Raw genomic sequence first — 26,734 nt, 5'->3', positions numbered from 1 at the left:
TCAGTGTCTTTTCCAGGAGCTTTCTAATGGCATCATTTGTTTCATTCTTACTCGAGAGGAACTAAAAATAGCTTTATTTACAGTAAAATAAGGAAATTGAATATTGATACATTTGATTTTACAATAGGGATATGATGATGGGACTACACCATTTCCTCGAGTTTCAAAAGTTAACTTCATAACTACAATTTTAAATTAGCTTACTCGTTCTAAATTTAAACATGGACACTTGACATTCGGGTATTTGTTTATTGACTTAATATTTTGCAGACAAACCTACCAGGACAAATCATACAATTCAATTACAGAGGATTTCTGCATTGACTCCAAACTTTGATCACCATAGTCAACTTAGAGGACTGAAAGAAATGGGTGAAGCTCTATGCCGTGGCGTCGTTCTAGTGTTCAGTTTTCGGATAGACCATAAGGCTAATATGCTATGACTCGATTCAAACTATCCCGTTGATGCCAATCCAAGCAATCCAGGTGTTTCACGTGGACCCTGCCCAACAGATTCTGGGGTTCCACAAGATGTCAAAAATGCCAATCCAGACGCAACAGTGAGGCTTAGTAATATAAAATTCAGAGCCATTGTTTCCAAACCTTAAATTTGTCAATCTCATAATTTTTTAATTTGTGATGTTCTTTCAGGCATTGAAAATAAAACCATTTTAAGTGTTTATTAGACATATGGGACTATGAAAGTTTGGATATTATTCATTTTTCCAAAGTGGTGATGGTAAGCTAATAGTTGATAACAGTTTCGTGTAGGTTTGCCCAACATTTTCATAGGACCCACCTAACCTATCAAGTTGCGATTATTTAAAATATTTTAAAAAATGTGGATTCATGGGCTTCCAAAATAACGTTTAGTCCTGTGTCTCTTATGTCGTTTATCATGTTTTTTTTTTTTTTTTTTTTAAATACGCTTAAGCAAGGTGGCCGATAAAAAGAAGTATTACATAAACTTTACTGTTTGATATTTTGGGCCCAGAAGCTTAATAATTAAAAATCAAAGGAATATTAACATTCAGTTGACTAAATTGTCCTTAATTCAAGGGGGCTTTCAGTGGTAGTTACGCTTCCTAAATTTCAGCGTCAGAGTAAGAGACTATTCGGTGGTAATCCTTTACTTTTAACATCAACAGCAGAACTCCTATATACTCTGTTATGTTGTATCGATCCTACCAGACTCCTGTTTACATTAAAATAATCAATAAAGTTGGCCGTCTTACTAACATTTGAGTATCGTGTTAACCCATGGGCCATTTTATCTCCAAATATTGTAATTGTTATAACTAGATTGTTTACACATACAAAACTGCAGCAGTCTAAAACCATTATTGTTTTCTTTTCCTGCACCAAGTTTACCCAGGTTACGATACCATCAATCGCTATTTGTACCAGCCTGGGCATTAAAATCCACTAATAAAACAGCATATTTCAGGGATTCTGTGTATTTGTTCCTGTAGCTGTAAGCAAAATTAATTTGTCACTACTATCTCCGTCAGTCGGTTCAACAGTAGCATATGCGACTATGACTGATACCTCGTAATTTTTAGTTTCAAAATGAGCAACTAGTATTTTGTTATAACAGAAAACTAGTTGCTCGTGTTGCTTAAGCAACATATTAATAGTTATTAATAATAATTATTACCTCCCCAACCTAAACAAGACCTGGCAGCTTCCTTATTCATCGGAAATCCTGCTTCCTGCCTGCACTCCATCCCTCCTGCCTCAGTAAATAAATTCTATATCACCTAGTGTCATATTTTCTACTCCTTTGATAAGGGTTTCTGAAACTCCTAATAAGTCCAGTTCAAAACGATTAGATTCACCAGTCAAAATGTCTCTGTATTAGTTGTTTTGTTTTTTTTTTTTACCGTTGTGACATTCCAAATTGATTTTTTCATATTCTTTAAATCATTGAAATTATTAAGGCCTCAAGAAAAGCAAAGTATTACAAACCAGGGCAGGACTGGGACTAACACACTAGGCTTTGTACAATTCTACGCCCATCTTAGTCACAACAGGGTTTCCACGCATGGCGATCCTCTTCTACCGAAACAAATAAAACCCAGCAGATTTATCCATAGATCAGAATCCAATGCAAACACTATGTCGTATACGTGGCTATAATTTCCTCACGGGGTGCTACTCCTCAGGGCCATCTTGAAGCACCGTTTGGAGTCAGGGTTCTGGCTAGGCAAATTCGTGAAGTGTATAATCTGGTGCAACTATGACACCATGAAAGCATGATTTTCTTTTCGGGGATACAGACGGAGCTTATGACACAACAAGAATAGCTTCAGCCTTTATACCCAACCTTTTCTCGTCAGATCATTCGTCTGATATAAAAGTTAAACTAGTTAAACAGAAAAAAAAACCTTCAACTGTTCATTCTTTGCTCCGAGGAAACAAAAAAGCCTTTTTTTTTTTTACCTAATAATTTTTTTTTCAAGACCTGACTCGTCCCTGTCAACGCTGAAATGCCAACCAAAACCGTTTATTTCAGATCCCTAAATTTTGTCTTTATATCACTGATAAAAATCTAAATAGGAAATATTTTATTACCACAAGAATTAAAGAAAACCTATAATGTTAAAAAATGTTCATAATAAATACACTGTTCACATTGAAGGAAAAGAAAATTCATAAGATCTTCATTCACCCAGCTCACCAGCACCTGGAAAATAAGAAATTGAATTGAAAATTAAATTTGCTGATATACAATGATGCATTATGAATTAAGCTATGGAACAAAGAGTAGCCTATGGGTAATTTACCAGAGTGATGACTGGCATAAGTGTCGATACAAAAACGTCAATGCCATCTAGCATTTGGCGACATTTGCCATTTTCTTTTCAGTGTAATAATAAGAATAATTAATTTAATTTATGCAATTGGTAAAATTTGAGTAGAAATAAGTGTCTGATATCAGTTCCTGATAGAAAAACAATTACAAACATTTAGAAAATGTCAAGTGTCACCAGGCGCTAGATGGCGTTGATTTTTCTTATCGATACTTGTGCCAGTCTCTACATAGGGTGCGTGTTCCCCCTCTACCCTATATCAGCAACTGCAGAGAGTACAATATTACCCAGCAGATTTTCGATACCCTGAATAAGCTTGATTCTAACTTAATTTGGATTTCAAATAAAGGACTAAAGTTGGATCCAGTCTTAAAACTTCAGAAAGAAGGCAGATATATTTTTAAAACTATTTTAACAGTTATACATTTTAACAATTCTATAGATTTTGATGGCCTTTTTTCGATTGAATCATTTTGGACTAGATTACTTTACTAACATAAAACAGTTATGTATAATAAAATGGGCGAGTGTGTAGAACATTAGCTACTTTAAAACACTTATACAGATTTACCTAATTTTACCTTATATCTAGATTTACCTTTTGACAAGACTGTGTCTTGTCAAAAATCTTTGACCCAACTTGAAGAAAAAATAGAGATAGAATTTTTTTATATTTCAAGTTTGTCAAATTTTTTATAACTTTTCTTGAATTAGCCCATGGAATGAAGACAACTTGATTTAATTCAAAAATCAAGGACCCGGTAAGGATTGACAACGATAGCTACAGAGCTTTAGCGAGGTTAATATTGAAAGCTATGTATAGCACTTTTGAGGTGAGAATTGTTCATTAATCACGAACGTACTTCTTTATCTTATATAGAAGTATCCAGTCTAGGTTTTGGATTTAGGTGGCCTGCTTCGATTGAATCTAGTTGGACTCCATTACATCACTAGCATAGAATAGTTAGGTAGGGGTGAGCATAAAAAGCATATGCTACTTCGAAAAAAAATTCTAAACATTTACCTAAGGTACCCATTGGCAATATCAGGTCCTTTTATCTTCGGCTCAAATTAAAGCAAAGTTAAAAATAAAAATCGAAAAAACATCATTTTCAGCCTGTCATAATTTTTACAACTAATAATATTTTCTTCCTAGTACTGCTTTGGGTGGCCAAAGTCATCTCCACATGGAGGCTGACAAAAGACATAACCTTGAATGCAATATCTTGCAATTTTTAGTTACGTACACACCTACACACACTACTCCTCTATCCCAGTCTATTCAAAGCCACCCCTTTCACACCCTCCCAAGAAGTTCCAGTTTTCCTTAGAGCTTTCTTTATGACACTCTGCCTTGGCGTTTCTACTTTTAACACCTTCATAGCACCCACCGTCTTTATTAATAAAACCGCCTAAATAAGGAAATCTGTCCACTTGATCGATATCCGATATCACCCCTTCAGCTATACTTATTCCCAGTCTTATCGAATTAGTCTTCTTGACATTAATTTTCAAACTTATTCTTCCACCCGATCTCTCAAAACTCCAAAAATCCTCCATTTTGCAAACGTTTTCAAACAGGAAGCTCAGATCATCGGTATAATATAAGTCTAGAAAATTTTAATAGTGCATTTCATTCAACGCTCTCCCATAGTCTTTGCTTTCCTCCTAATGACACATCCCTCAAAATGATCAATATAAATGAGGTTAGAAAGGAATCACTTTGCAGAAGGAATTACAAGGGAATTAGAAAGAAATTACATAAAAGGAATCTTTTTAATACTATCTTGCATACCATACAAGGATATGACCTTCAATAAAGCTCTTCTGTCAGCTAAATCAAATGTTTTCCCATAATCTATAAAGCTGATGACTAAATAGGTCTGACAACTCAGGCACTTCTCAATTATTAATCTAAGAGTGAAAATCTGGTCAATGTGTCCCTCCCCTCTTCCTAAAACCAAGCTGTTCTACCCTTCAAAACCTTATCTACAGGATCTCTTAGTCTAAAAAGTATGATCATCAGAATTTTGGTCCGTTGACTTTGGGAAAATAATTAGCGTGGGAGGGGCCTATGTGCCCTCCAATTTTTTTGGTCACTTAAAAAGGGCACTAGAACTTTTCATTTCCGTTAGAATGAGACTTCTTGCAACATTTTAGGACAACTGGGTCGATACGATCACCCCTGGGAAAAAAAAAAAACAAATAAACACGCATCCGTGATCTGTTTTCTAGCAAAAAATACAAAATTCCACATTTTGTAAAATAGGAGCTTGAAACTTCTACAGATTCATTTTCATTTTTTTTTTTTACAAGACATTGATTTTTGATGCTTCTTTTATTTATTTCTATTATGTATATATTTTCAGTTATCAAACAGTTCTTGATAAGGAACTGTAATAAGGAGCGGACCGGCTAAATAGTAAACGAAAATCTTAAAAAACGAAATTTTGATTCTAATAGATCAACCAGTTCGTGGTAACGAACTGTAGTAAGAAGCGACCTGGCTCAATAGTAACCAAAAGTCTAAAAAATTGTAATTTTGGTACCAATAGCTACATCAAAAGAATCGAATTTTAATGCTGATTTTAAATATATAAGTTTCATCAAGTTTAGTCTTACTCGTCAAAAGTTACGAGCCTGAGAAAATTTGCATTATTTTAGAAAATAGGGGGAAACCCCCCCCCTAAAAGTCATAGAATCTTAATGAAAATCACACCATCAGATTCAGCGTATCAGAGAACTTTAATATGGGTATCAGAGAACCTTTATAAGCGTATCAGAGAACCTTTGGGGACGACTTACTCTCCCACAGTCCCCGTGGGAGGGGTTACAAGTTCAAAACTTTGACCAGTGCTTACATATAGTAATGGTTATTGGGAAGTGTACAGGCGTTTTTAGGAGGATTTTTTGAATGGAGGCAGGGGTTGAGAAGAGGGGGATATGCTGGGGGAACTTTCCATCGAGGAATTTGTCATGGGGGAAGAAATTTTCCATGAAGGGAGCACAGGATTTACTAGCATTACTTAAAAAAAAACAATGAATTTTTTTTTTTCATCTGGAAGTAAGCAGCAGCATTAAAACTTAAAACGACCAGAAATTATTACCCATATGAGGGGCTCACCTCCTCCTAATACTTCGCTCTTTACGCTAAAGTATTTTTAGTAATGTCAACTATTTATTCTGCGGCTTTTGTGATTCAGGGGTCATTCTTAATGAATCGGGACAAAATTTAAGCTTTACTGTAAAAAGGGAGTTACTGACGAGGGGCGCGAACCCCCTCATATATGTAATAAAAACATAAGCATACAAAAGTTCTTTACGTAAGCTAATTTATAAGTTACGTATATCTTTTACTTATAAAAAGATTCGTAAAAAATTAAAAGTTCTAGTTGCCTTTTTAATAAACCGAAAATCAGAGGGCAACTAGGCTTCCTCCCCGGCTCTTTTTTTCTCAAAATCATTCGATTAAAATTATGAGAAAGCCGTTTAGCCAAAAAATAAATAAATATACAAATTTTGTTTTAATTATTCCTCTGCGGAGAGCCAAAATCAAAACATGCATTGATTAAAAAACGTTCAGAAATTAAATAAGAAAAATCAAGTTTTTTAAATAAAAGCAAGGAGCGACATTAAAACTTAAAACGAACAGAAATTACTCCGTATATGAAAGGGGCTTTTCCTTCTCAACGCCCCGCTCTTTGCGCTAAAGCTTTTTACTGTTTTAAAATGTAGAGTTTAGTGAAAACTTTAGTCAAACTTTAGCGTAAATTTATTGGTCTTATAATATTTTATAACTAAAAAGGTGCAAAAATAAAATTGTAAAAACGAAGTTTTTTTCTTATGGATTGAATGAGTGAAATTAAAACTTAAAACATGCAAAATTGTTGCTTTGAATGTGACACAACATAAAACTATAAAATTAGCACAAATAAACCTACTGTTGATGTCTCCTTATACAAAATTAGTACTAGACATAAACATAAAAAAATATGTGATTTTCTTCTGTATTGTAGAAACGAAAAAAAAAACTCTCAGATTTTTTGCGGTGAAAAAATAAAACTTTTAGTTATCTGTCAGTCTTTTGTTGCTGTTTGGTATCTAAAAGTCGCAATAACAATTTTATAAAATCATTTTTTCATTTAACTTCTTCAAGATAGAAAAGTTTTTTTTGAATACTTAATAGCTTTGAGAAGTTAATACTTTGTTTAAATGGTTGAAATTTCGTTTTAAGTTCATACAAACTTAGTGTTGGAAGGAAAAAGCCTCAAACATTAACTTTGGGAGATACACAGGAATTAAGTATATAGTTAATTGTATATGCATGAACTACATTAAAATTAAATTATTTCTGCGAGACTTAAATTGAACCTTATGAAGTTTTATATAACAATATTAAAAGAACTACAGCAATTAAATAATAAAGTTATGGAAAAAGATGTGCAAAAGTCTAAATTACCAGATAGCTACTTTTTGTTTTTTTGCTCAGATGAAATGTACCTCTTGCTTCTGATTTCCTGAGTACTTTTGTGCTCCTTTTAGCAAATTACCTACTGTTCCCGCATAAAGGTGCGTTGCGAAAAAGTAATGCGGTGCGTTTTTGCACCGTATTGCCGCAGCGTTAACTGCAGACTCTATTCACTTCAAAAGATGTATTCCTTAGCTGTCTCATTGCGGTCTTACATTTAAATTTACCAAGAAATTTGCCGATAGTCACTTTTTTTACATATGAGACAATAAGTTCAATTTTTTATTCAAGTTTACCCTGTATGAATCCTAACATAGGATATTGTTTCTTCCAAGTGACAGTGGCCCAGCTCCAATTTACAGTCTAAATCTGCATAGCTTAGGCTCTTGAGGTAAAGTTACTATATCAACATTTGTATTTGTTATATAAGAGGATGGGTACACAGAAAAGTGAAACAGATATATTCACCATTCCTTTCAGGGAATTGTGAACATAAGTAGCAGTTTGGTCGATAGCTTTCTGTTAGAACTGTCTAGTATATTGTTCCCCACATCCTGTCGGGAAAATTCACCTTTCTCTAGATTTCCACAAAAGCGTTTTCAATCAAACAGGATGTTTTTGCTAAATATTTGAAATTTGCCTTTCAACTGGCTTCATGTTCTTTTCTTTGCAATCCACGAGCGTTTTAACTGCATGCGTCGGATTTTTCCACGCGTTTAGCAGAAAAACGCAAGGATGAGTGGCAACAGATGAATGCATTCCTCTGCAAAATGCCTCCGCAGCGGTTTTCTGCAGATCTGTGTTCTGTCTGAATAGTAGGTTAAATGGGCCATTTGATTTTCCGAAAATTGTAGGATATTGGAGGCTTGTTTTCATCTGGCAATCTTGTATGGAAAGTGGTGTCAAAGTATTTAAAAAAAAAGCGGGACAGGGCAAGAAATGTATTCCAGTTCCAGTTCCAGCTCCAAATTTTCTCAAAGATCAATAAGGTTATCTTTCTTTATATTATTCAGCCTAAGAAAACTTAAGAAATTTCGGTATTTTTTGGTGAATATCTGAAAATTGACTCCCCATTGATAATTAAGGCCAGAGTGAATCATTGCTTTTCTTGTAGGCTACAATTCTTTTTAAATTGTGCTTCTGCAGAAAAAGAATATATATAAAGTTGTATCCTAGAACCTAAACACATGATGTTGTATTTAAAGGGCTGATAGATTTATGTCATGGCCTAATAGTTTTGGATAGGCTACAGTGTAGGTCTAGGCTACTAAAATTCATGAAAGATTACCAACCCAGAGCCATTCAGGCTCTGGGGACAACTTGCTCTGCTGCCCCAGGTATTGTTACTGGAGGAGGAGGAGGAGGCAGAGATGAGGTGTTTCCCAATTTGATTTCGCTTTTGTGCTTTTATTTGAGTTGGGAGAGCTTTGGTAGCCTGACCTTACTTTGCTCTTTATATTTATTTAAAACAAGACAATATACCATTAAAAAGTTCATGCAAAGGTTGGAATGGTTTAATAGATGATCAAGGGTTTTTAAAAAATATTCAATGTAGTTTATTCTGTGTAATAAAGCCAGGCTTAGTCACTTAGAACACATGAGTCATTAGTAAAGAAGAAATTTTCAATTGCGAAATTTGACAAAGATTCCTCTATACTCAGCTGTCACAATTATAGGTGCAACATAGCCAACAATAAATGAGAAATAAAAATCCAAGTGAGTTCCCTCAATAAAACTAATCAAAATGTAAGAACAAAAAACTTTAGCCAATGGTCAACCAATCAGTTTAGATTATTTGGTAAGCTCAATTTGATAGGCTATTGTTCTTTAATATAGGCTTATGTCCTTGCTGACTGCATTTCCTATTTATATACCCAACGATGATTGTGGTGGCACTTTTAATAATATACTGTAGAAAAAGCTGTCCATAGTGCTCCTTATCCAGGAGGAGCTCTAGTTGATAGATGGAAAGACTGTGTGATAACTACAGTACCCTGGAATGCTTCTGCAGTTAAAAGTTCCAACTTCAATTGGAAATATATGCTTATAGCCTCAAACAGTCCAAATTTGAGCAACAGTCTTTAAGTCTGTCATAGGAAAATAATACAATATATATCCAACTTTTCAATAATCCTTTGTTGCTGTTGTGCTGGTATATTTTTTGCAGAATAATGGAAATTTTTTGGTTAATCATATACCATTACACTATACAAAAATGGCTATGGTCAGAGGCTCAACATGCATAAAGGCAGACACATTCATGTAGTATTCAACTTTTGGGGGCTTTAAAAGACTTCCAGCTGTCTGCTGACAAAGGTGACCTATTTGATTACTTATATTTTGATTTTTGTAAGACTTTTGACAAAATATGCCACTCTAAGCTGCTTCAAAAACTCCAAAATCTTGGTGAGCATACACATAGTTGGATTGAAAGTTTAATGATTGGTAGAAGTCAAGCTGTTGTTGTTGGTACAGGCAAAATCCTCAAGTATATTTGTTAGTAGCAGGGTTCCACTGGGTAGTTGCTTAGATCCAATTTTGTTATCCATATACATTAATGATCTACCATCAGTTATACAAAATCATATAGCTAAAAGTTTTGCTGATGATGTGAAGTTGTATAGGAGATTTGGCTCAGTACAAGATGAAAAACTACTCCAGGAGAATATAGAAAGTTAAAGGAAATGGTGCAGGGTAAACTTTATTTTTTTTTTAACATTTCAAAGTGTGCTGCTATGCACTATCTCCATAGAGGGCTGTTTGGAAATTCACATCCTCACTTAAATAATGATGAAGACCACACTGCATTTCCATAGTTCAACAACAAAAGAGAAAATAATGAAGACTTTATTCCCAAGACAGTGAACCAACATTGTTTTAAATAAAAAAAAAACTTATTGTTTTTTATTTTCTTTCCTGAAGGCAGCCCTTAGATATAGGGCCAAAAAATATTCAAATAGGTTTTGTTGGCTCACTGTCTTGGGAAAAAAGTCCTCATTATTCTCTCTTTTGTTGTTGTACATCCTCACTATTTGATTGGAAGTACCAAGGTACCAGACGTGAGGACTACCTGCAATCTTGGGATAGTATCTGATCTGTTAAGGATTGTCAGGGATAGAGCATGGTTTATGTTGTCCAGAATCAAAGGAGTATTTTTGAAGTTTAATGTGAAAATTATTTTTAAACTATTTTAGTCAAAAGTTTGTCCTATCCTTGAACATTTCTCTCCAATATGTTACCCTATAAATAAAGATGATAGGAAAAAAACTGAATCAGTACAAAGATCTGCTGCAAAGTTAATTCCTTACCTGAGGCATTTGTCATATTCAAAATGTTTAGAGGTGTTGGGATTCCCAAGTTTTCACTTCTGTTGGAAGCATTTTGATCTTCTAAGTGTCCATAATATTGTAAATGGCATTGTAAATTTGGACTCAGAAAATTTCTTTCACAGAAGCTATTATTCATCAACCAGGTAGAACACATTGAAATTTTACCCCCATCACCAAAATCCAAAATAGATGTCTTTTGTAAATAGATCAATAAAACTTTGGAACTCATTACCTGATTGTTGTGTCATTGTTTTTACTGTTCCTAGTTTTAAGACTGAGTTAGTAAACACCTCTTTTTACAATGATGTATATTATCAACCATTTATTTTTGTTAAACATTCAAGCAGTTGCTACTTTTTGATTTTCATTTTGTATGTTATGCTTACAAGATGTTGGATGAATAAGTAAATAAAGGGTCCCTTCTAAGACCATTTTCCTTGGACTCATTGATCAGCTCAATGTCAAATTTAATGGTGTAAAGCCATATTTTTGCTTGTCTTCTGTGCCATTTCCTCCAATCAGGCACTGGTTTGCAGTGTAGGCTTCAATATTTCACCCCAATAAGTTAGAAATAATATTGATAAACAAAGAATAAAGATAGATCCTATAAAAAAATAAGCTTGGTTACTCTTGGATAGAATTTTGAATTTCAAGCTCAAAATAGGCCTGATAATGTTTTGCCTCAAATCTGGCTTTGCTTTTACCTTATTGTTTTACCCTTGGTTTTTCCCACTTTGCTTTCACCAAAAAATAGCCATCTGGTGTGATCCATCAAACTGCATTAATTTTTGGTTGTAGGTTAATGGGTTTTAATGATTCAACAGTTGAGAAGTATTTTTGAAGGTTTCTGGAATGTAATGTAGCCTATGTCTAAAAATGCACTGGTCAAAACTAATAGCCATCCTAATGCAAAGAAAGATTATATATCTGGTTTATAGTCACACGAAGTTGATAAGTGCCATGAAACATGACCCTTAAAAGTGGCTGAGGCATACAAACTCCACAATTTTTAGCACCAAAAGTACCAGAGGAGCGTATTGGAACTAAATTTCAACAAACAAATCCCAAACACAATTATCCATCACATTTTGACTGGAAGTACAACATCAAAACTATATTTAACACCACTGCTTGTCCTAGACTAGCCATGATAGTCAGAGATTCTTGTCAATCTATCTGTTATAATGTTTCTTAGGTTTTGGTATTCAAATTCTTTTTTCAGTTAAGATCTGCGCCAGACACTATTATAAGGTTACAAAGAGGAGTAAGGCAGGGTGATGTTCTTTCCCCTACACTTATGAAGATCTGTATTTATAGTTTGCTGGCTAAGATTTCAGGTGCATACCTTTCTGGTCTTGCAGATGTTCTTATCTTGCGTATACTGACGACTTGCTTCAGATTAGCCATTCCAAACAGGGGCTTTCCCAAATGGTCTCTATAGTTTGTAATGCTTTCTCGGATAGTTTCACTTTCACTTAATATAGATAAATGTGAGTTTCTTCCCTATAACTGTACTTCTGCTACTCCCCTTCATTGTAATAACTTCACTATCCCTCTTGTTGGCTTGTATCTCTATTACTAATAATCTTTTGAGATTACATTAGCATACTGTTTGTGATATAAGTAAAAAGATTCAGATTGGCTATGCAAAGATTGTTGCAAACAGAGGGAACTATAATGGATGTGCACTGGCTAAACTTTATTCTACTTTCAGTGATAATTCTGTTCTTTATCCTTCAGGTCTTTTCTTTCTTCTTAATAATGGTAGTTTATAAAGAATTTTGATAAATTATTTCAAATTTTGCGAATTTTTTCTCTATCTTCCACCTTGAACAAATAACCAGACTCTTGTTAGAAAATTTTCAGTTTTTAATATAACTTTAAAGTCGGATATTCTTCACAGAAAAATCCAACCTTATATCCCCTCAGTTAAGGAAACTTACATGTGTAAAGAAAATAGAGCAGTTGGATGCCCTTGCATGCCTATCCCCCTCACCACCGTCTTATCCGTTTTTTCGTTGATTTTGTGCGTATATTTGTTTTTCTCTTTGTGTTTTTTTATATTTATTCTTACTCGCCATATTTACTTTATGTATTGTGTGGGTGAATAATAAAATAATAATTACTACAAAAATAGCGTCTATAAACGCTATGTTAAATAGTACACTGTCTTTCAGCTCTGAAAACTTTTGAAATACTTTTGAAAATCGGAAACCTGGAGTAGATATAACTTTGGAAGAAAAATAAGTTTTTGTCCCAGCACCTGAACAGTTAAGAGAAACAAAGGTTTGGTGACATATCTTTCATGATGACAAAATATAAGCCGAGGCAGAAGAAGAAGTTTTTGTTCCACCACCTGAACAATGAAAAGAATCAAAAGTGGTTGTCAATACCTTTCATACGTTTGAAAATCGAAAACCAAGACTAGATAAATTGCTGGAAGAAAAAAAGAGTTGTTGTCCCACCACCTGGACAATTAAAACAAACAAAGGTTCGCTGATGGTTCTTTCATAATGACCAAATACGAGCCGAAGCGAAAGTTAAAGGTAGAGTAAAACAAATGTAATTTTACAAATGTACCACTTCCAATTTAAGGTTCATTTGGAAGTCAGGACATCAATAAAAGGTTCAGATTGTCTGTGGTTAGAAGACAAGTGACAGTGAGGATCTATATATAGAAGCCTGCCGAGTGTCGGCTTCAAAAATTGGAAAATTGCCAAAAAATGGAAAAGTTTAAATATTTCACGACACTATTTTTGTATATTTGTCAAGTCAGGACAACAGAGGTGAAGATAAAAACTCATTTTTTACTTTTGCTTTAGTAACTTTGCTGACATAATAGCTTCAAATATCTGTGAAATTCTTCCAAGCCTTAGTAACTGTTGTTTCTTTCTCTCCTTTACTGTAATATATGGAACATTATTATCCTCAAAATCGGAACCACTTGTACTATTTGATGTTTCTCTTGGTCTCTAGAAAAAACATCAAAAGAGGAAAATCAATCAGTGTAATCATTTACTAATAAAGTAGCTTCAGTAAATTTGAAAATTTGACTGCCAAATTCGCTTCAATATAAATTTTTTGAGAAAAACAACAACAAAAGAAATAAAAAATCAACAAACAAAACCAATCAGTGAAATTAGTTTCTAAGAAAACTGCTCGAGAAACTTAAATGAATGAATCCATGAAAGAGAAGCACCATTTTATTAGTTCTAGAATTTTTTAATTTTCATTCACATGAGTCGAAATAATCTACAGTTGCTGCTTGCTTATGAACAAAATTGGGAAAAAGAATCATGCATGCATAACCACTCTTCACAAGAGCAACTGGGAATTGTAAATTTTATTCAAACAGTTCATGGTAACAAACTGTAACTAAGGATCAATTTGGCCCAGTAGTAGCCAAAACTCTAAAAACCGAAATTTTGGTAACAATAGATATATCAAATAAATTGGCTCTTTATGCAAATACCAAATATATAAAATTCATCAAGTTTAATGTTACCCATCAAAATCTACGAGCCTGATAAAAGTTGCCTGATTTTTGAAAAAAGGAGGAAACACCCCCAAAACTCAAGGAATGTTAATGAAAATTGCATTAATAGAATCAGTATTTCAGAGAACCCTACTTTAGAGGTTTCAAGTTTCTAATAAAGAATTTTATATTATTTGCCAGAGGAAAGATCATGGATGTGTGTCTATTTATTTTTTATAGAGGTGATTGTATTAAACCAATGGTCCTTGAAGATTGAAAGAGGGCTCATTCAAACAGAAATTAAATTTTAGTGCCCTCTTTAAATGACCAAAAATATTGGAGGGTAACTAGCACCCCTCCAATGCCACCTTTTCCGTAAAGTTACCTAGTAAAAATTTGGACACAAAATTTTGAGGTGCATTAACTATGTCTCTGAGAATGACAAGAACCACCACAGCCCCTGGGAACGGGCTGTAAGTTACTAAATTAGTCAATTTGTTACAAATTTCATTTTTTATAGGGACACCTTTGGAGGGGGGGTTTGCACGTGGAGGTTCATTTTTGGGGGGAATTTTACATGAGATAATTTACTATAATTCCTAAACGCCAGTTTTTTTTATTCCTCTTGCTTTCTCTGTGGCAACTCAATTTTAGTTCAGTTCTAGGGGAATCATCCAAGTAAAATCTTCACCAGAATCAGAATTGTCAAGGTAATTCTTCATGGAGAAGGTTGGGGGGTGGCTATTCGCGGGAAAGATTCTCCATTTAGGAATTTAATGTGGGAAAATCTTTCCTTTGGAAGAAGGGGGAGAATATTTTGCAAAAATTTCCATGGAGGGGGGGATTTTGACATGATTTGAAAAGCGATCAGCAATTAAACGAAAACAAATTTCTTGAAATAATGGTAGGCTAACAAGAAATTACAAAGCCTAATATTCCACAGGATATTTTTTTGAGGATTTTCAGTGAGGACAGCATTGTCTGGGGCTTGGGATTTTACACGGGAGAAAATTCATGGAGGGAAATTTTCATGAAGGGGTTTTCGATTGAGGAGGGGACGCGAATCTCCCAGCATTTTTTGAAAAACTACCAAAAACTCGCCATTGCACCAACCCTCCTGAGGTCAGCACAGCTATGCACACTCCTCCTCCACCCCAATCAATTCAAAGCCTCTATATTTACACCCTCCCAAGAAGTTCTCATTTCCCTTCAATTGTTCCTTGTGACATCCTCCTATCTCAACCGTAAACGACCAGATTTCTGTTTAGCCCTTGACAGTTGGCTGAAAAGGACGACTTTCGGTATCTGTTCCATTTGCAGAGTATGCCGTAGTTGAAAAACAATTAGAAATTAAAGATAAAAAACAAGTTTTTCAACTGAAAGAAAGGAGCACCGTTTGAACTTAAACAAAACAAAATTATTCTGTAAATGAGAGGGGCTAGCTTCTCCTCAATACCTCTCTCTTTAATCTAAAGTTTTGCTCTTTGTCCTAGTTCTTTAAAAGCAACTCCTGCAACACAAGAGTCATTTAGTTAGAATAAGAAGCTCTTTTAGAGTTCTAAAAGCCTCATCATGAAGAACAAGGTATTGAGGCGGGGCCAGTATCCTTCATTTGCAGAATAATTTCTGCTCATTTTTCAAGTTCTAATGTTGCTCCTTCCTTTCAGTTGAAAAAAAACTTGGTTTTGTTTTACTGCTTCATGGCTTTAGGGTTACAATGTATAATTATAAACATATTTTTAACATATACATATAATAATATACATAATTCATCATCATCATTTTATTTATAATCCATCACGAAAAACTGGGCGGAAAGCCCTGAAAAAGACGGAGTAAAAATCAAGAAAAAAGAGGCAACAGAAATAAAGACACATTTTGATGATTACAAACAAGGGACAAACAGAAATCACCAAAGATGGGAAGACTTCTGGCACTCGGTAGGGAAATCACAAATACGCTTCTTAATAGTCCCAGCTGGGTTTACCAATTGATACTTTCCTTGCAGAAAAGCTACTTGTCCAAGTTGGAAGTTTCATTAAATACTTTGCAAATTTAAAGTAAAGGAGATGAACTTGCTTTCTCTTGCCACAATTAAGGAAAGACCGGAAAAGAACAAGGGCTAGTAAGTGAGGAACTGTTAGGCTGTTAGATAACTGAAAACGTTGAAATCTACTTAGATATGAAACGTTTGAAGCCAGGGAGGCATACACAGCCCATATCTTACTGGGACAATGTTAAATTTGCTAGGTTTACAGTTTCTTACATGTTAGCTCCAATAGCATGCCCAGGTAAGTGAGGCTGCTAACGAAAAGAACTTCTGAGCTGGATAGACTTATTAAGTTTCTATTCCCTTTATAGTTGAATGGCATAAGAACTGTTTTATCACTATTAAAGCTCAAAACAATGCGTTCGTACTCTTCTTGGAGAAATTCAAAGGTTGAACAGCATCCCTGAAGAGTGCATAAAATTTTTAGTAGGTCATCCGCAAGCATAACTAACGAAAGATCAACTCGTTTGAAGATAAATGCACAGTTCAACTTATTCTGAGCACTGATAACACAATTATTAAGCAAAATTGGAGAAGTCAGAGGTGCTTGATGTGCACCTTTCAGAATCAGAAATAGTTGACAACCATCTTTAATTCCAGCATTCAGAATTCTATACATGTATCTTAAACAAGTAATTGCCACTGCATCAGTACCTTCCCAAAGAGCCTCAAGCAAAATCTGCGAAAGTATACACGAGTAAAAAGCTCTTGCAACATCGAGTGAGTATAAGACCAAGAAATCACTTCTTTCTTCAATATCCTTCAGCACACTTATATGTAGAAAGAGAGTATACTCTTTACCTAAGCCACGCTGGTATCCAAACTGACGAGGAGGGGTGAACCAATTTTCTTCAATGTCTCTTATCAAGAAAGATTCAAAGAGCTTGAAAGTAGTACAGGAGACGGTAATAGGGCGAAAAGAACTAGGTTGACATACCTAAGAAATTGCAAAAGTAAGCCGTTGTTGTTTTCTTTTTTTACACCATGTTCACCTACTCTAGGATACAATCTATCCTTATTTCCACCAACCTGGGTATTTAACTCTTCTACTAAAACAACTATATTTCTACCTGGTACCCTATCTGTTTACTCTTGTGACTGTAAGTAAAGTTCACCTGAGTCACTAGTATCTCCATCAGTCGGTTCAACAGGGGCATTTACTATTATAACTGTTACACTGAACTTTTTAGACATAAAATGAGGAATTAATATTCTACTATTAATACCTTCTCTGCCTAAACAGCACTTAGCAACTTTTTTACTCATAATGAGCCCTACTTTATGCCTATGTACCCCATCCTTCCTGCCTGAGTAAACAAATTCCAAATCATCTAATTTCCTACTTCGTAACTCATGGATATGGGTTTCTGAAACTCCTAATAAGTCCATTTCAAGCCATCCGAATTTGTCAGTCGAATTTTTGATATAATAGCCGTTTTATTAACGTTGTAACATTTCAAGTTCCAATTTTCATGTTCTTTAAATCATTGAAATTATTTTGGCCTCAGAAAAAGGAATGATCCAGGATACTAGCGGAGGACATGGACCAATATATTTACACCGCAGCGCTTAAGCCAGCTTCGAGCCGGACAGCAAGAAGTCCCTGAGACCTCCAGTACGATTAGAGGCTTTGTGCAATTCTGGGCCCATCTTGGTTACAACATAGTTTTCAGCCCTTGGCGATGTTCTTATTTGAACAAGAGTCGAAATCCTGGACAGACAGTCACTAGCTTATTACCTCCGACTCAGTATAAATTCATGTCTACACATATTATGCTACTATGGGGATGAAACCCATAGTAGATAAATTAGCTAGGAAGAGGCTTCTCAGCCCGTAAACTCCAATCAAAACAGACTAAGGCCGGAAAATTTATCCATTAATCAGAATCCCATGCAAATGCTGTGTCGTTTATTTGGCTATAATTTCCTTGAGGGGCTCCACTCTTCAAATCAGAAAATTTGACCGCAAGGTCCCTGCCTTGCAGGTACACCGAAAGGGTTGAGGCAGCCCTTTGTAGAAGCCTTTCTTTATAGCTCTGAATCTTATGCCCTGCAGCAGTTGATCCTCCTACAGAGGATCCTCCCCTGATTATGTTTTGCATCACCATGCAATTTGACCCGTTATTGGGAGAAGATTTATAGCTCATGGGACGTGTGGACACGTCGGTGGGACCTGTTGATTTTACATTTGTAGGCCTTCTTCCTTCACCTGTATTTATGGCCCCGGGCTAGGGTGCGCCAGTTTCTTCTATGGACACCCAGGTACAAGGTGCCCCTTTGGTCCGTGTCTCCTATGGAGGTACCCTACAGATTTCTAGGGCATTCCTTTATCTTTTGTGATCTACCCAAACCTAGCATGATTAACAAATAATCAACTAATTTATGCAACTAATTAATAGTTGCAGTAAATTGTAACTTCACTTTTAATTCCGACTGTAAAGAAAAGGAAAAATGGAACACATATAAGCTCTGTTGTCCTCTGCCAAAACTTAGCATGTAAACTAATCATTAACTAATTAATTCAAATAATTATTTGTTGTAATAAATTGCAAAGATCTTTTTGATTTCGACTCCAAAATAAAGAAAAAAAGGCAACACACACTAAGCTCTATTGTCATCTCCCAAAACTTGTTTGTCATTTACTAATGAACTAACCAGTGCAACTCATGAATAGTTGCAGGTAAGTGCAACTTTCCTTTTAGTTTAGACTGTAAAATAAAGGAATAGATAACAGACACAAGCTTTGTTGTTCTCTACCAAGTAAAATTTACACTTACACTGTAAAATAAAGAAATCATCTGTCAAAATCTAGCACGTTAGCTAATAAATCTCATCAATAAGATCAATCTCATATCTGTTGTGAGATTGTTCTTCTTAATGGAACTTTGCCAAACTTAGTCATATAGTTCAATGTTTGATAGTCATTATAAATAAAATAGATTTATAGATTTTTCTCAACGTTAGAGTCATTATTCCTGAAAAGATAACCCCTCTAATAGTTATCATGTACGAAGAGACGAAATGCTGTGTTAAAACTTCTGATGGCTACGCACGCTACCTTGAAGTGACAACTTAGTGAAGAAAGCTCAGCTATCCAGATTACACATAGACATTCTAAAGAGCAAAGCTATGTCAATTAGCGAATTAATCTATTGGAATCCACCTACGCGAAAGAGGCATAAAACAGATGACAGACTTCCAGCACTTAGGCAGTACAGTAACTTCCAGTGGTGACTCTGAAATGAAGTTATGGTCCAAAATAGACAAAGCCAACATGCCATTTCAAACTTGACCAATCGGAAGGCAACAGTATACTCATAGAAACTTAAGCCCCGACTATAACTGAACAGAGTTTTTCCTGTTTTCAGCTGCTTAATGAAACGTATAAAACTAATTGCGGAATAGGAGAAACCCCGTTTGAAAATAACAGTCTTTGCTGGATCATCTGGCAAGATCATTTAAGCAATGACGAGATCTGTACTTCTGCAAAACAAAACAAAAAGAAAAGAAAAAAAAGGTCATATCCATTCTGAAGCAATGAGGATGGCATTACCTTGAACATATTTCTTTGTCTGTCCGATAAAAAATGCTCCTCTACTGGGAGGAGTATTTGAGAGATAACCCTATATTTTTGCTTATATTAAAAGCTATACGGTTGCAATTTCTTATTATTTATTCCCCAGAAGTACTTCATATTGAAGGTTCGTTGCATAAACTTCAAAGGGGGTGCATTCGATTGGAAATCGAAATCTCTAGTGCCATTTTTAAGAGTCAAGAGTGATCGGAGGGCAACTAGCCCTCCCACCATTCCTTTTACCTAAAAAAGAATAGCTAAAAATTTTGGAATAGCCATTTTGTTACAAATAGATGAAAGATTATATAACTAAAAATCCTGGTCAACACAACCCCCAGAGCGAAGGGACATGAGGTGTAAGTTATGTGCTGGGGCCGTTTGTGGCTCGTATAGAAGGGATGCTCGTATAAACGTCAGAGGGGGCTTATTTGATAGGAAATTGATAGTTCTTGGTCACTTTTTAATTGTCAAAATAGATCGGAGGACAATTAGCCCCTCTTGTCTTTTTTCCAAACAACTATCAGATAAATATTTTGATATAATCATTTTGTTAAAAATATTTCAAACATGAGATAATTAAACTCCAGGGTCAACATATCCCCCAGGGCCCAGGGACGGGCTTTGTAAGGAATAACCTGGGAGTATTTATGGCTCTTACAGAAGGGATGCTCTTATAAACTTCAGACATGGTTCATTTCATTAAAAATTGAAAGTTCTTGTTCCCTTTTAAAGAGTCAAAAGAGATCGTAGGGCAATTAGCAAAGCCCTCCCAAACATTTTTTTTTCCGTAAGCCCATCTGATAAAAACTTTAATATAGCCATTATGTTACAAATATTTCAAACTTCAGATAGTAAAAACTTTGAGCCAACAAAAGTCCCTAGAGCCTAGGGGCGAGTACCTTAAATTATGCTCCGGGGGTTTTAAGGTTCTTATGTAAATTGAGGTAGTATAAGCTTCAAAGGTGGCCCATTTGATCAGAAATTGAAATTTATAATTCTCTTTTTAAGAGTCAAAATTATCTAATGGCATCCAGCCCCCCTCTCTACCAGCCCTTCTTTTCCCAATTTCATCATATAAATCTTCTTTATTGCCATTTTGTCTTACTACAAGGCCCATTTTTTCTCAAATGTGTCTGATAAAAATTATGAGATACACATTTTATTCAAAATAGTTGAAAGATCAAACAATAAAACTCAGGGGTTAAGACAATCTTCCAGAGTCCGAAGGATGTGTTGTAAGTTATGCGATGGGGGCAGATAAGGTTTTATGTAAGGCGTGGTCGCATAAACATCAGAGGTGAATCATTTGATTGGAATTTGAAATTTCTGTCTAACCTTTTCAGAGGTATCATAAGTGACCGGCAGGCATACCCCTCCCCCTCACCCTCTACATTAACTCCGATCAATTATTGAGATAGCTATTTTGTTTGAGATAGCCAAACGATCAGATGACAAAATTTTTCGGTAAACATAAACTCTTCCCCAAGACCCAGGGTTATAACTTATTCCCTAGGGTATATATGGCAGTTACGGAAAAAGTTTGTCGTATAAACTTCGGGTGGGACTATAAGCATTAAAAATATAAAGGTCTAGATCCCTTTTTAAAAGTCAAAAGTGATCCGATGGCTTAAAGCCTGCCTCATCTAAGCCCAAGTCCATAAGGCTCCAGTTTCCCAAATTTCCACAGAGGCACTTTACACGAAAGGGATTGGAAATTGAAAGTTCTAGTTCACTTTTTAAGATTCAAAAGAGATCGGAGGTCAACTACCCTTTTTCCCAAAATCCATCCAATAATATTTTGAGATAGCCATTAAAAAAAATTTGTGGTCAACACCCCCTCCCCTCTGAGAGTGGAGGGTAAGTAGGGGTAGTAACTTGTGCCCTGGGGGTATAGAAAGCCTTATCGAAGATGTAGTTGTATCGATTGAGGAGACTCAATTGATCTAAAATTCAAAGTTCTAAGAGAATAAAAAGTGATTTCATGGCAACTAGCCCCCCCCCCCTAGTAACTGTCTTTTCCCCTGATGTGTCCTATCAAACTTTTATATTTGTATTATGTCCAAAATAAACCAAAACCCATAAAAATGATCTTGGATTGTTAGTTTAATAGACGTATATCGATATTTATTCCCTGAAGGTTCGGTAATCTTTCGTTTATGATAGTAAAAAAGAAAGGGAAATCATTAAAAACATATTTTGTTTTAAGTAAAGCGCAAATTATGTTCTAGTCTAGAGAAGGCAGGGGTTAATCAGCCCTACCCAGGTTAGTTTTTGCTCGTTTTAAGTTTGACTCGGCTATTTATTGTGTTGCGAGAGCAACAATTTGGTTTTGTCCCGTTTTTCTGTTTTATTTTTTTCCTATGCCGCCGATCTCAGCTTATTCCTGGAAACTGGTAAGGATCTAGCCTGTGTGGCTTTTATAAGAAGTCTGGACCTCAGGCCAGATTGATGAATATGAAATTACATTTTGGAAAGCTCTGTAGAACTCTTGCCTGGGGCCAAAAAGGATGGTTTTTGCTTGTCCACGAGCCAGAGCCTATTATGTGCGAAGTGAAATGGAGTTACATAGCCTATGTCAGAGAGGAATATCTGAAGTTGAGCAGCCAAACTTTCGTTTCATCAAATCATGTTTCTGCTTTCGAGTGGAAAGCTTCGTTTGAGCAGGCAAGCAGGCTGGCACCACTTTCAAATTGAAGATGGACTAAAATCTATAAGTGTTAAATATATGCGGTAGTTACCCGGCCCCACAGCCAATATATCTTCTTTGAGTGATAAATAGAAAAATTTACAGAAGCAAAAATGAAGCATTTTCCCACGTGTCCAAAAGTGCTGCCATCTATTGTTTCTACCCATTTCTGTTCGTGATTTCAGCTGAGTTTACCATTCGGTTTTTCGGACTTGGGATTGGGGTAGAGAAATGGTAACGGATGTGCCTAATAAACTTTAAAAGTTCTTTCTGTGCTAAGGAAATTGGAGCTTATCATTTGCTCCTTTCTAAGTGGTGACGTTAGAAAGTTGGCCTACGGCAAAAAAAAAAATAAACTTTTGAAATAAGACGGATAGAATTTTTTTCGACAAGAATCGATAGCTCTTGATGAACTAATCAAAGTATTTGACATCCTTTTTTGGTACTAAAGTTCCTTTATGAGGTATACCATTTTTAAAGTTTCAAGGGGTTGACAACTTCAGTAGTAAGGTACAGACTAAAACGAAATCGAGGCCGTTACAAATTGTGAGAAATATAGAGGACTTGTAAGCAACAGTCGGCTGTTAGGTAATAATCACCTTCGGCAATGAGGGGTTAAAAAATTTTGCTAGTTGATGTATCTATTATTTGTTTCCAGTGTGTTTGATAGTGAAACCAATTTGGTTCCAATGGTAAGACATGTAGGGGACTTTTAAGTAATATCTTGCTGTTAGGCTACAGTTAACTTCAGCGATGAGGGGTTTGCAACTATGCTAGTTGGTGTACCCATTTATTTGTTTCCTGTGAACTTGATGCCTATCACGGGAGAGGGACTTATAAATAAGAATCGGTTTACTTTGGGCGAGAACGGCTATTAGCTCATAATCGTCTTCAACAATGAGAGGTTTGCCACTTTTGCTAGTTGGTGTACCTATTATTTGTTTTCGGTGTATGTGATGGTCAAACCAATTTGGTTCCAGTGGTAAGACATGTAGGGGACTTGTAAGTAATAATTGGCTATTGGGCTACAATCATCTTCAGCGATGAGGGGTTTGCAACTTTTGCTAGTTGGTGTGCCCATTTATTTGCAACGTAGGTCTAGTTGTAATTTGTGGTCGTTTTGAGTTTTGTTTATTTCTTAATAGCGATTGTGGTAGTTTTGCGCTAGGTAGATTATTTGGCTTTATTCCATCTCATTTGCGGATTAATAAAGCTCTTTCTTTTCTTTGATTTTTTTTTGTTGAAAAAGGTTTTGAAATTAATTTCAGTTTGTTTTTTATTGACATAACCTTCTTCGTGAAAAAATTGATATTTTATATCTTTTTAGTTTTTTCTATAAAATCAATAGTTTGGGTTGTTATTTCTATGTTTGAGAACTTTTCAGCAATTTTTTCTCCCGAGCCGAATAAAAATTTTTAATTTAATTGTATAATTCCAGAAGTTGACCTGAAAGACAAAATGTTATACCATCCCCAAAAGATTCTATTTATACTCTTTGACAACCTGGTCATGCTTACACTCTTTTCATTTATTTAAATTAAAAGAGTAGAAGTAGTAATAGTAGGAGCTCCAAAAGCTTTAACTTAATATCCCCAGTCATTCTCAATATATTGCTGAGGTGTCATAAACAAAATGGTTTTTCACTTAGTTTAAAGCAACATTTATTTTCGAAAGGTAATGGGCCATTTCAATAATTTTGGTCGTTGAAATTCTCGTTATACCTAAAGATAAAGTTCCTGGACTGTTTGACAATGCAGAAAAATATGGCTATCTCAAAATTAGAAGGGCTGCTTACCATCAAATCTATTTTCATTCTTAAAAAAGGCACCAAAACTTTTGGTTTGATTTGAAATAGCTCCTTTACAAGTTTCAATGATATTTCTAGAAATTATAGAGTGATGCTGGTTATGATATTGCTTAGATGTCCTTTTGAAAACCTGCATTCATACAATTTTTTTTTGTTTAATTGAGACTCCTCCTAAACGTTCCCCAAAAGTTTCACTTTAGTACGGTTAGCTTCATTAGCTAAAGTAGCTGTAGAGGTAGTATTAAAAGTATACATGTAATGTCTTCTGGCATTACCTTTGATACCAAATGTAACTTACCTTTAAAGGTCTAAGTAAAGCTGTTCTTCAAATACAGTAGCAATAATTTTAGCAACATTAGTAGCTGTATGCGAATAGTGCCTTTAATTTCTAACATCTCCTTCAACACACGCTGACAGTTTCAACTTTAATACCATCAATCATTCCTGAAGCATTTTTGATGCGTCCACTTAACAACTTATGTGGGCTTAGTGTGTTCTAAGTTAGTTCCATAATGTTTCTGTATATCTCTCATATCATTTTTTTTTAATGATAAATAATTTATTGTTGAATATCAAAATAAGTAGTCGCAATATATAAAGCTATAAATTAAAATGAGTGGTGAAATATTGCTGGAATGATTTCCTGTATTGCCGTGTTGCTCCGGGGTTGTATGGCTGTAGCTTGTTGCTGTGCCGTGTTTCGTCCTTGTTTTGTGTAATATTTGGTGGTAGGATATCGTGATGCTTCTTTGATGAGAGAAGCCCATCTCTGAAGCCCATTAGAAGTTCGTGCCTCCTTGTTTCAAGTGTTGTTAGACCTGACAGAACAAAAAATTCTTCTTAATTTAACAGTGTATCCCCCAAAATCACTCACAATGCACACTTTTGTATTCCATTAAGTTTGTTAGTTTGATCTTTTGTGAGACCAGCGTGCCAGACTGGGCATGAATATTCTAGGATTGGTCTCATGTGAGTTTTGTAGAAAGTAAGCGTTGCATCTTTGCTTAGATTAAACTGGCGTAGTTTTGCCAAAGAACTTAGTAGAGGGATAATTTGGGAAATTAAACGATTTATATGGTCATCCTATGTCAATCTATTGCTAAAAATGACATCTAGAATTCTCATTTTCTGAACTACTGGTATACCCACTTTAGGTAAATCTGGCACCCTATGCTTTAAAAATAAAATCCTCATTATTTCTGATTTCTTTCTATTTATGGTGAGTTTTTTTTCTAAAAAATCTCGCTCCTGTCTCGTTACCATTTCCTGCAGGTCTGGGATTTTGTTCTGCTTCTGCAGTGCTATCATTTTTAAATCGTCTGCAAACTTTGCACGATCTTTGTGCCACGTAGCTATCATGTTGTAAAGTAACAAGAATAGGGTAGGGCCTATTTTAGTTCCCTGAGGTATATCACATGTTAGGATCGTCATATTTGACAGCTCGTTTTTGCATTTGGTCTTCTTTTTCCGTTCAGATAGGAAACTTTCTACTATCTTGATTAAAAAAGGGTGAAAACCTTCCATGAATTTTAATATTTCCTCATGACTAGAGGTATCAAAAAACTTCCTGGCATCTGCTTGTAGAAGTTCAACAAATGCCTCATTAGTTTCAAGGTAGGCTACTATTGTTTCAAAAAATTTTGCAAGGTAGTGGCTTGTACTACACCCCTGTTGGAAACCGTATTGTTGGGGGTCTATTATTCCACTGAGTCCTTGTAACAGCCATTTGTTTAAGAAAGTTTCATAAACTTTTAATAATAATGGATTTAGAGCAATTGGTCGTAGATCACTCAATTCTTTGGGGTTTATGACTTTCGGGACGGGGAAAACTATCGCGTCCTTCAGTGGCTCTGGAAACGTTCCTGTGATCGGGGACTGGTTAATAATACAATCATTGGGTTCTGATAAGTAAATGGCATTTTCTTTGAACAGAGTTGGTGGTGGATTTGCGGGGTGGGTCGATTTACGTGTGGAAATTTTTTCTAGGACTTTGAAGACATCTAGAGGCAGTATTCAACAACATCGAGGCAAAAATTTCTTGTTTCAGTTCTCGGGTTAGACCTGCAAATTTCTGAGAACCACTCATTTAGATCATTTGCAGTGACGTGTATTCCCTCTTCTGTCCTTATGCGGAAAGTCGTGGGGGTTTGAGCGCTTGTTAATTCATGAATTTTCTTATGAAACGTATGGGAGTCTGAGTTAATTAGTTTGGATTATATTGGTTTTAAACATTAGTAATATGGTTTTGGTAATATTGGTAGCATACAAATCTGACTTTTTGATCATCTCTCTTAACATTTTCTGATTTTTCAAATTAATATACTCAGTTATTCCTGTTTTATGACCTTCTGAAAATCCATATACACATAATGTGTTTTGATTTAGTTAAACTTCCCTCAACAGTCCCTGGTGGGCTTACCTAAATGCCCTTCTTCTTGGAAAGTAAAATTCAAAGATGTAAAGATTTCTAAATAACATGCACTAAGTGAAAACAATGAATGAGCTGCCTAACTTACAGCCCTGTTCCTAAGG

At 35.3% G+C, this 26,734-nt stretch overlaps 1 protein-coding gene across 2 annotated transcripts in view; it reads left to right on the top strand.

Annotated features, from left to right (window-relative positions):
- The first annotated feature begins 8,144 nt into the window (after nucleotides 1-8,144).
- Nucleotides 8,145-26,734, top strand: part of LOC136027982 (E3 ubiquitin-protein ligase MARCHF5-like) — a 69,059-nt gene continuing 50,469 nt past the window's right edge. Inside the window, exon 1 of one of the 2 annotated variants that reach the window (XM_065705487.1) lies at nucleotides 8,145-8,270. In XM_065705487.1, the coding sequence (XP_065561559.1) occupies nucleotides 8,221-8,270 (50 nt within the window). In that variant the 5' untranslated portion in view covers nucleotides 8,145-8,220. Of the gene's footprint in view, nucleotides 8,271-8,316; nucleotides 9,598-26,734 lie in introns of those variants that run through there. The other variant, XM_065705516.1, reaches the window with a different exon arrangement.

The sequence above is a fragment of the Artemia franciscana genome, chromosome 1 (genome assembly GCF_032884065.1).
Source record: "Artemia franciscana chromosome 1, ASM3288406v1, whole genome shotgun sequence".
Taxonomy (NCBI): domain Eukaryota; kingdom Metazoa; phylum Arthropoda; class Branchiopoda; order Anostraca; family Artemiidae; genus Artemia; species Artemia franciscana.
This window is presented reverse-complemented; position numbering and strand designations above follow the sequence as displayed.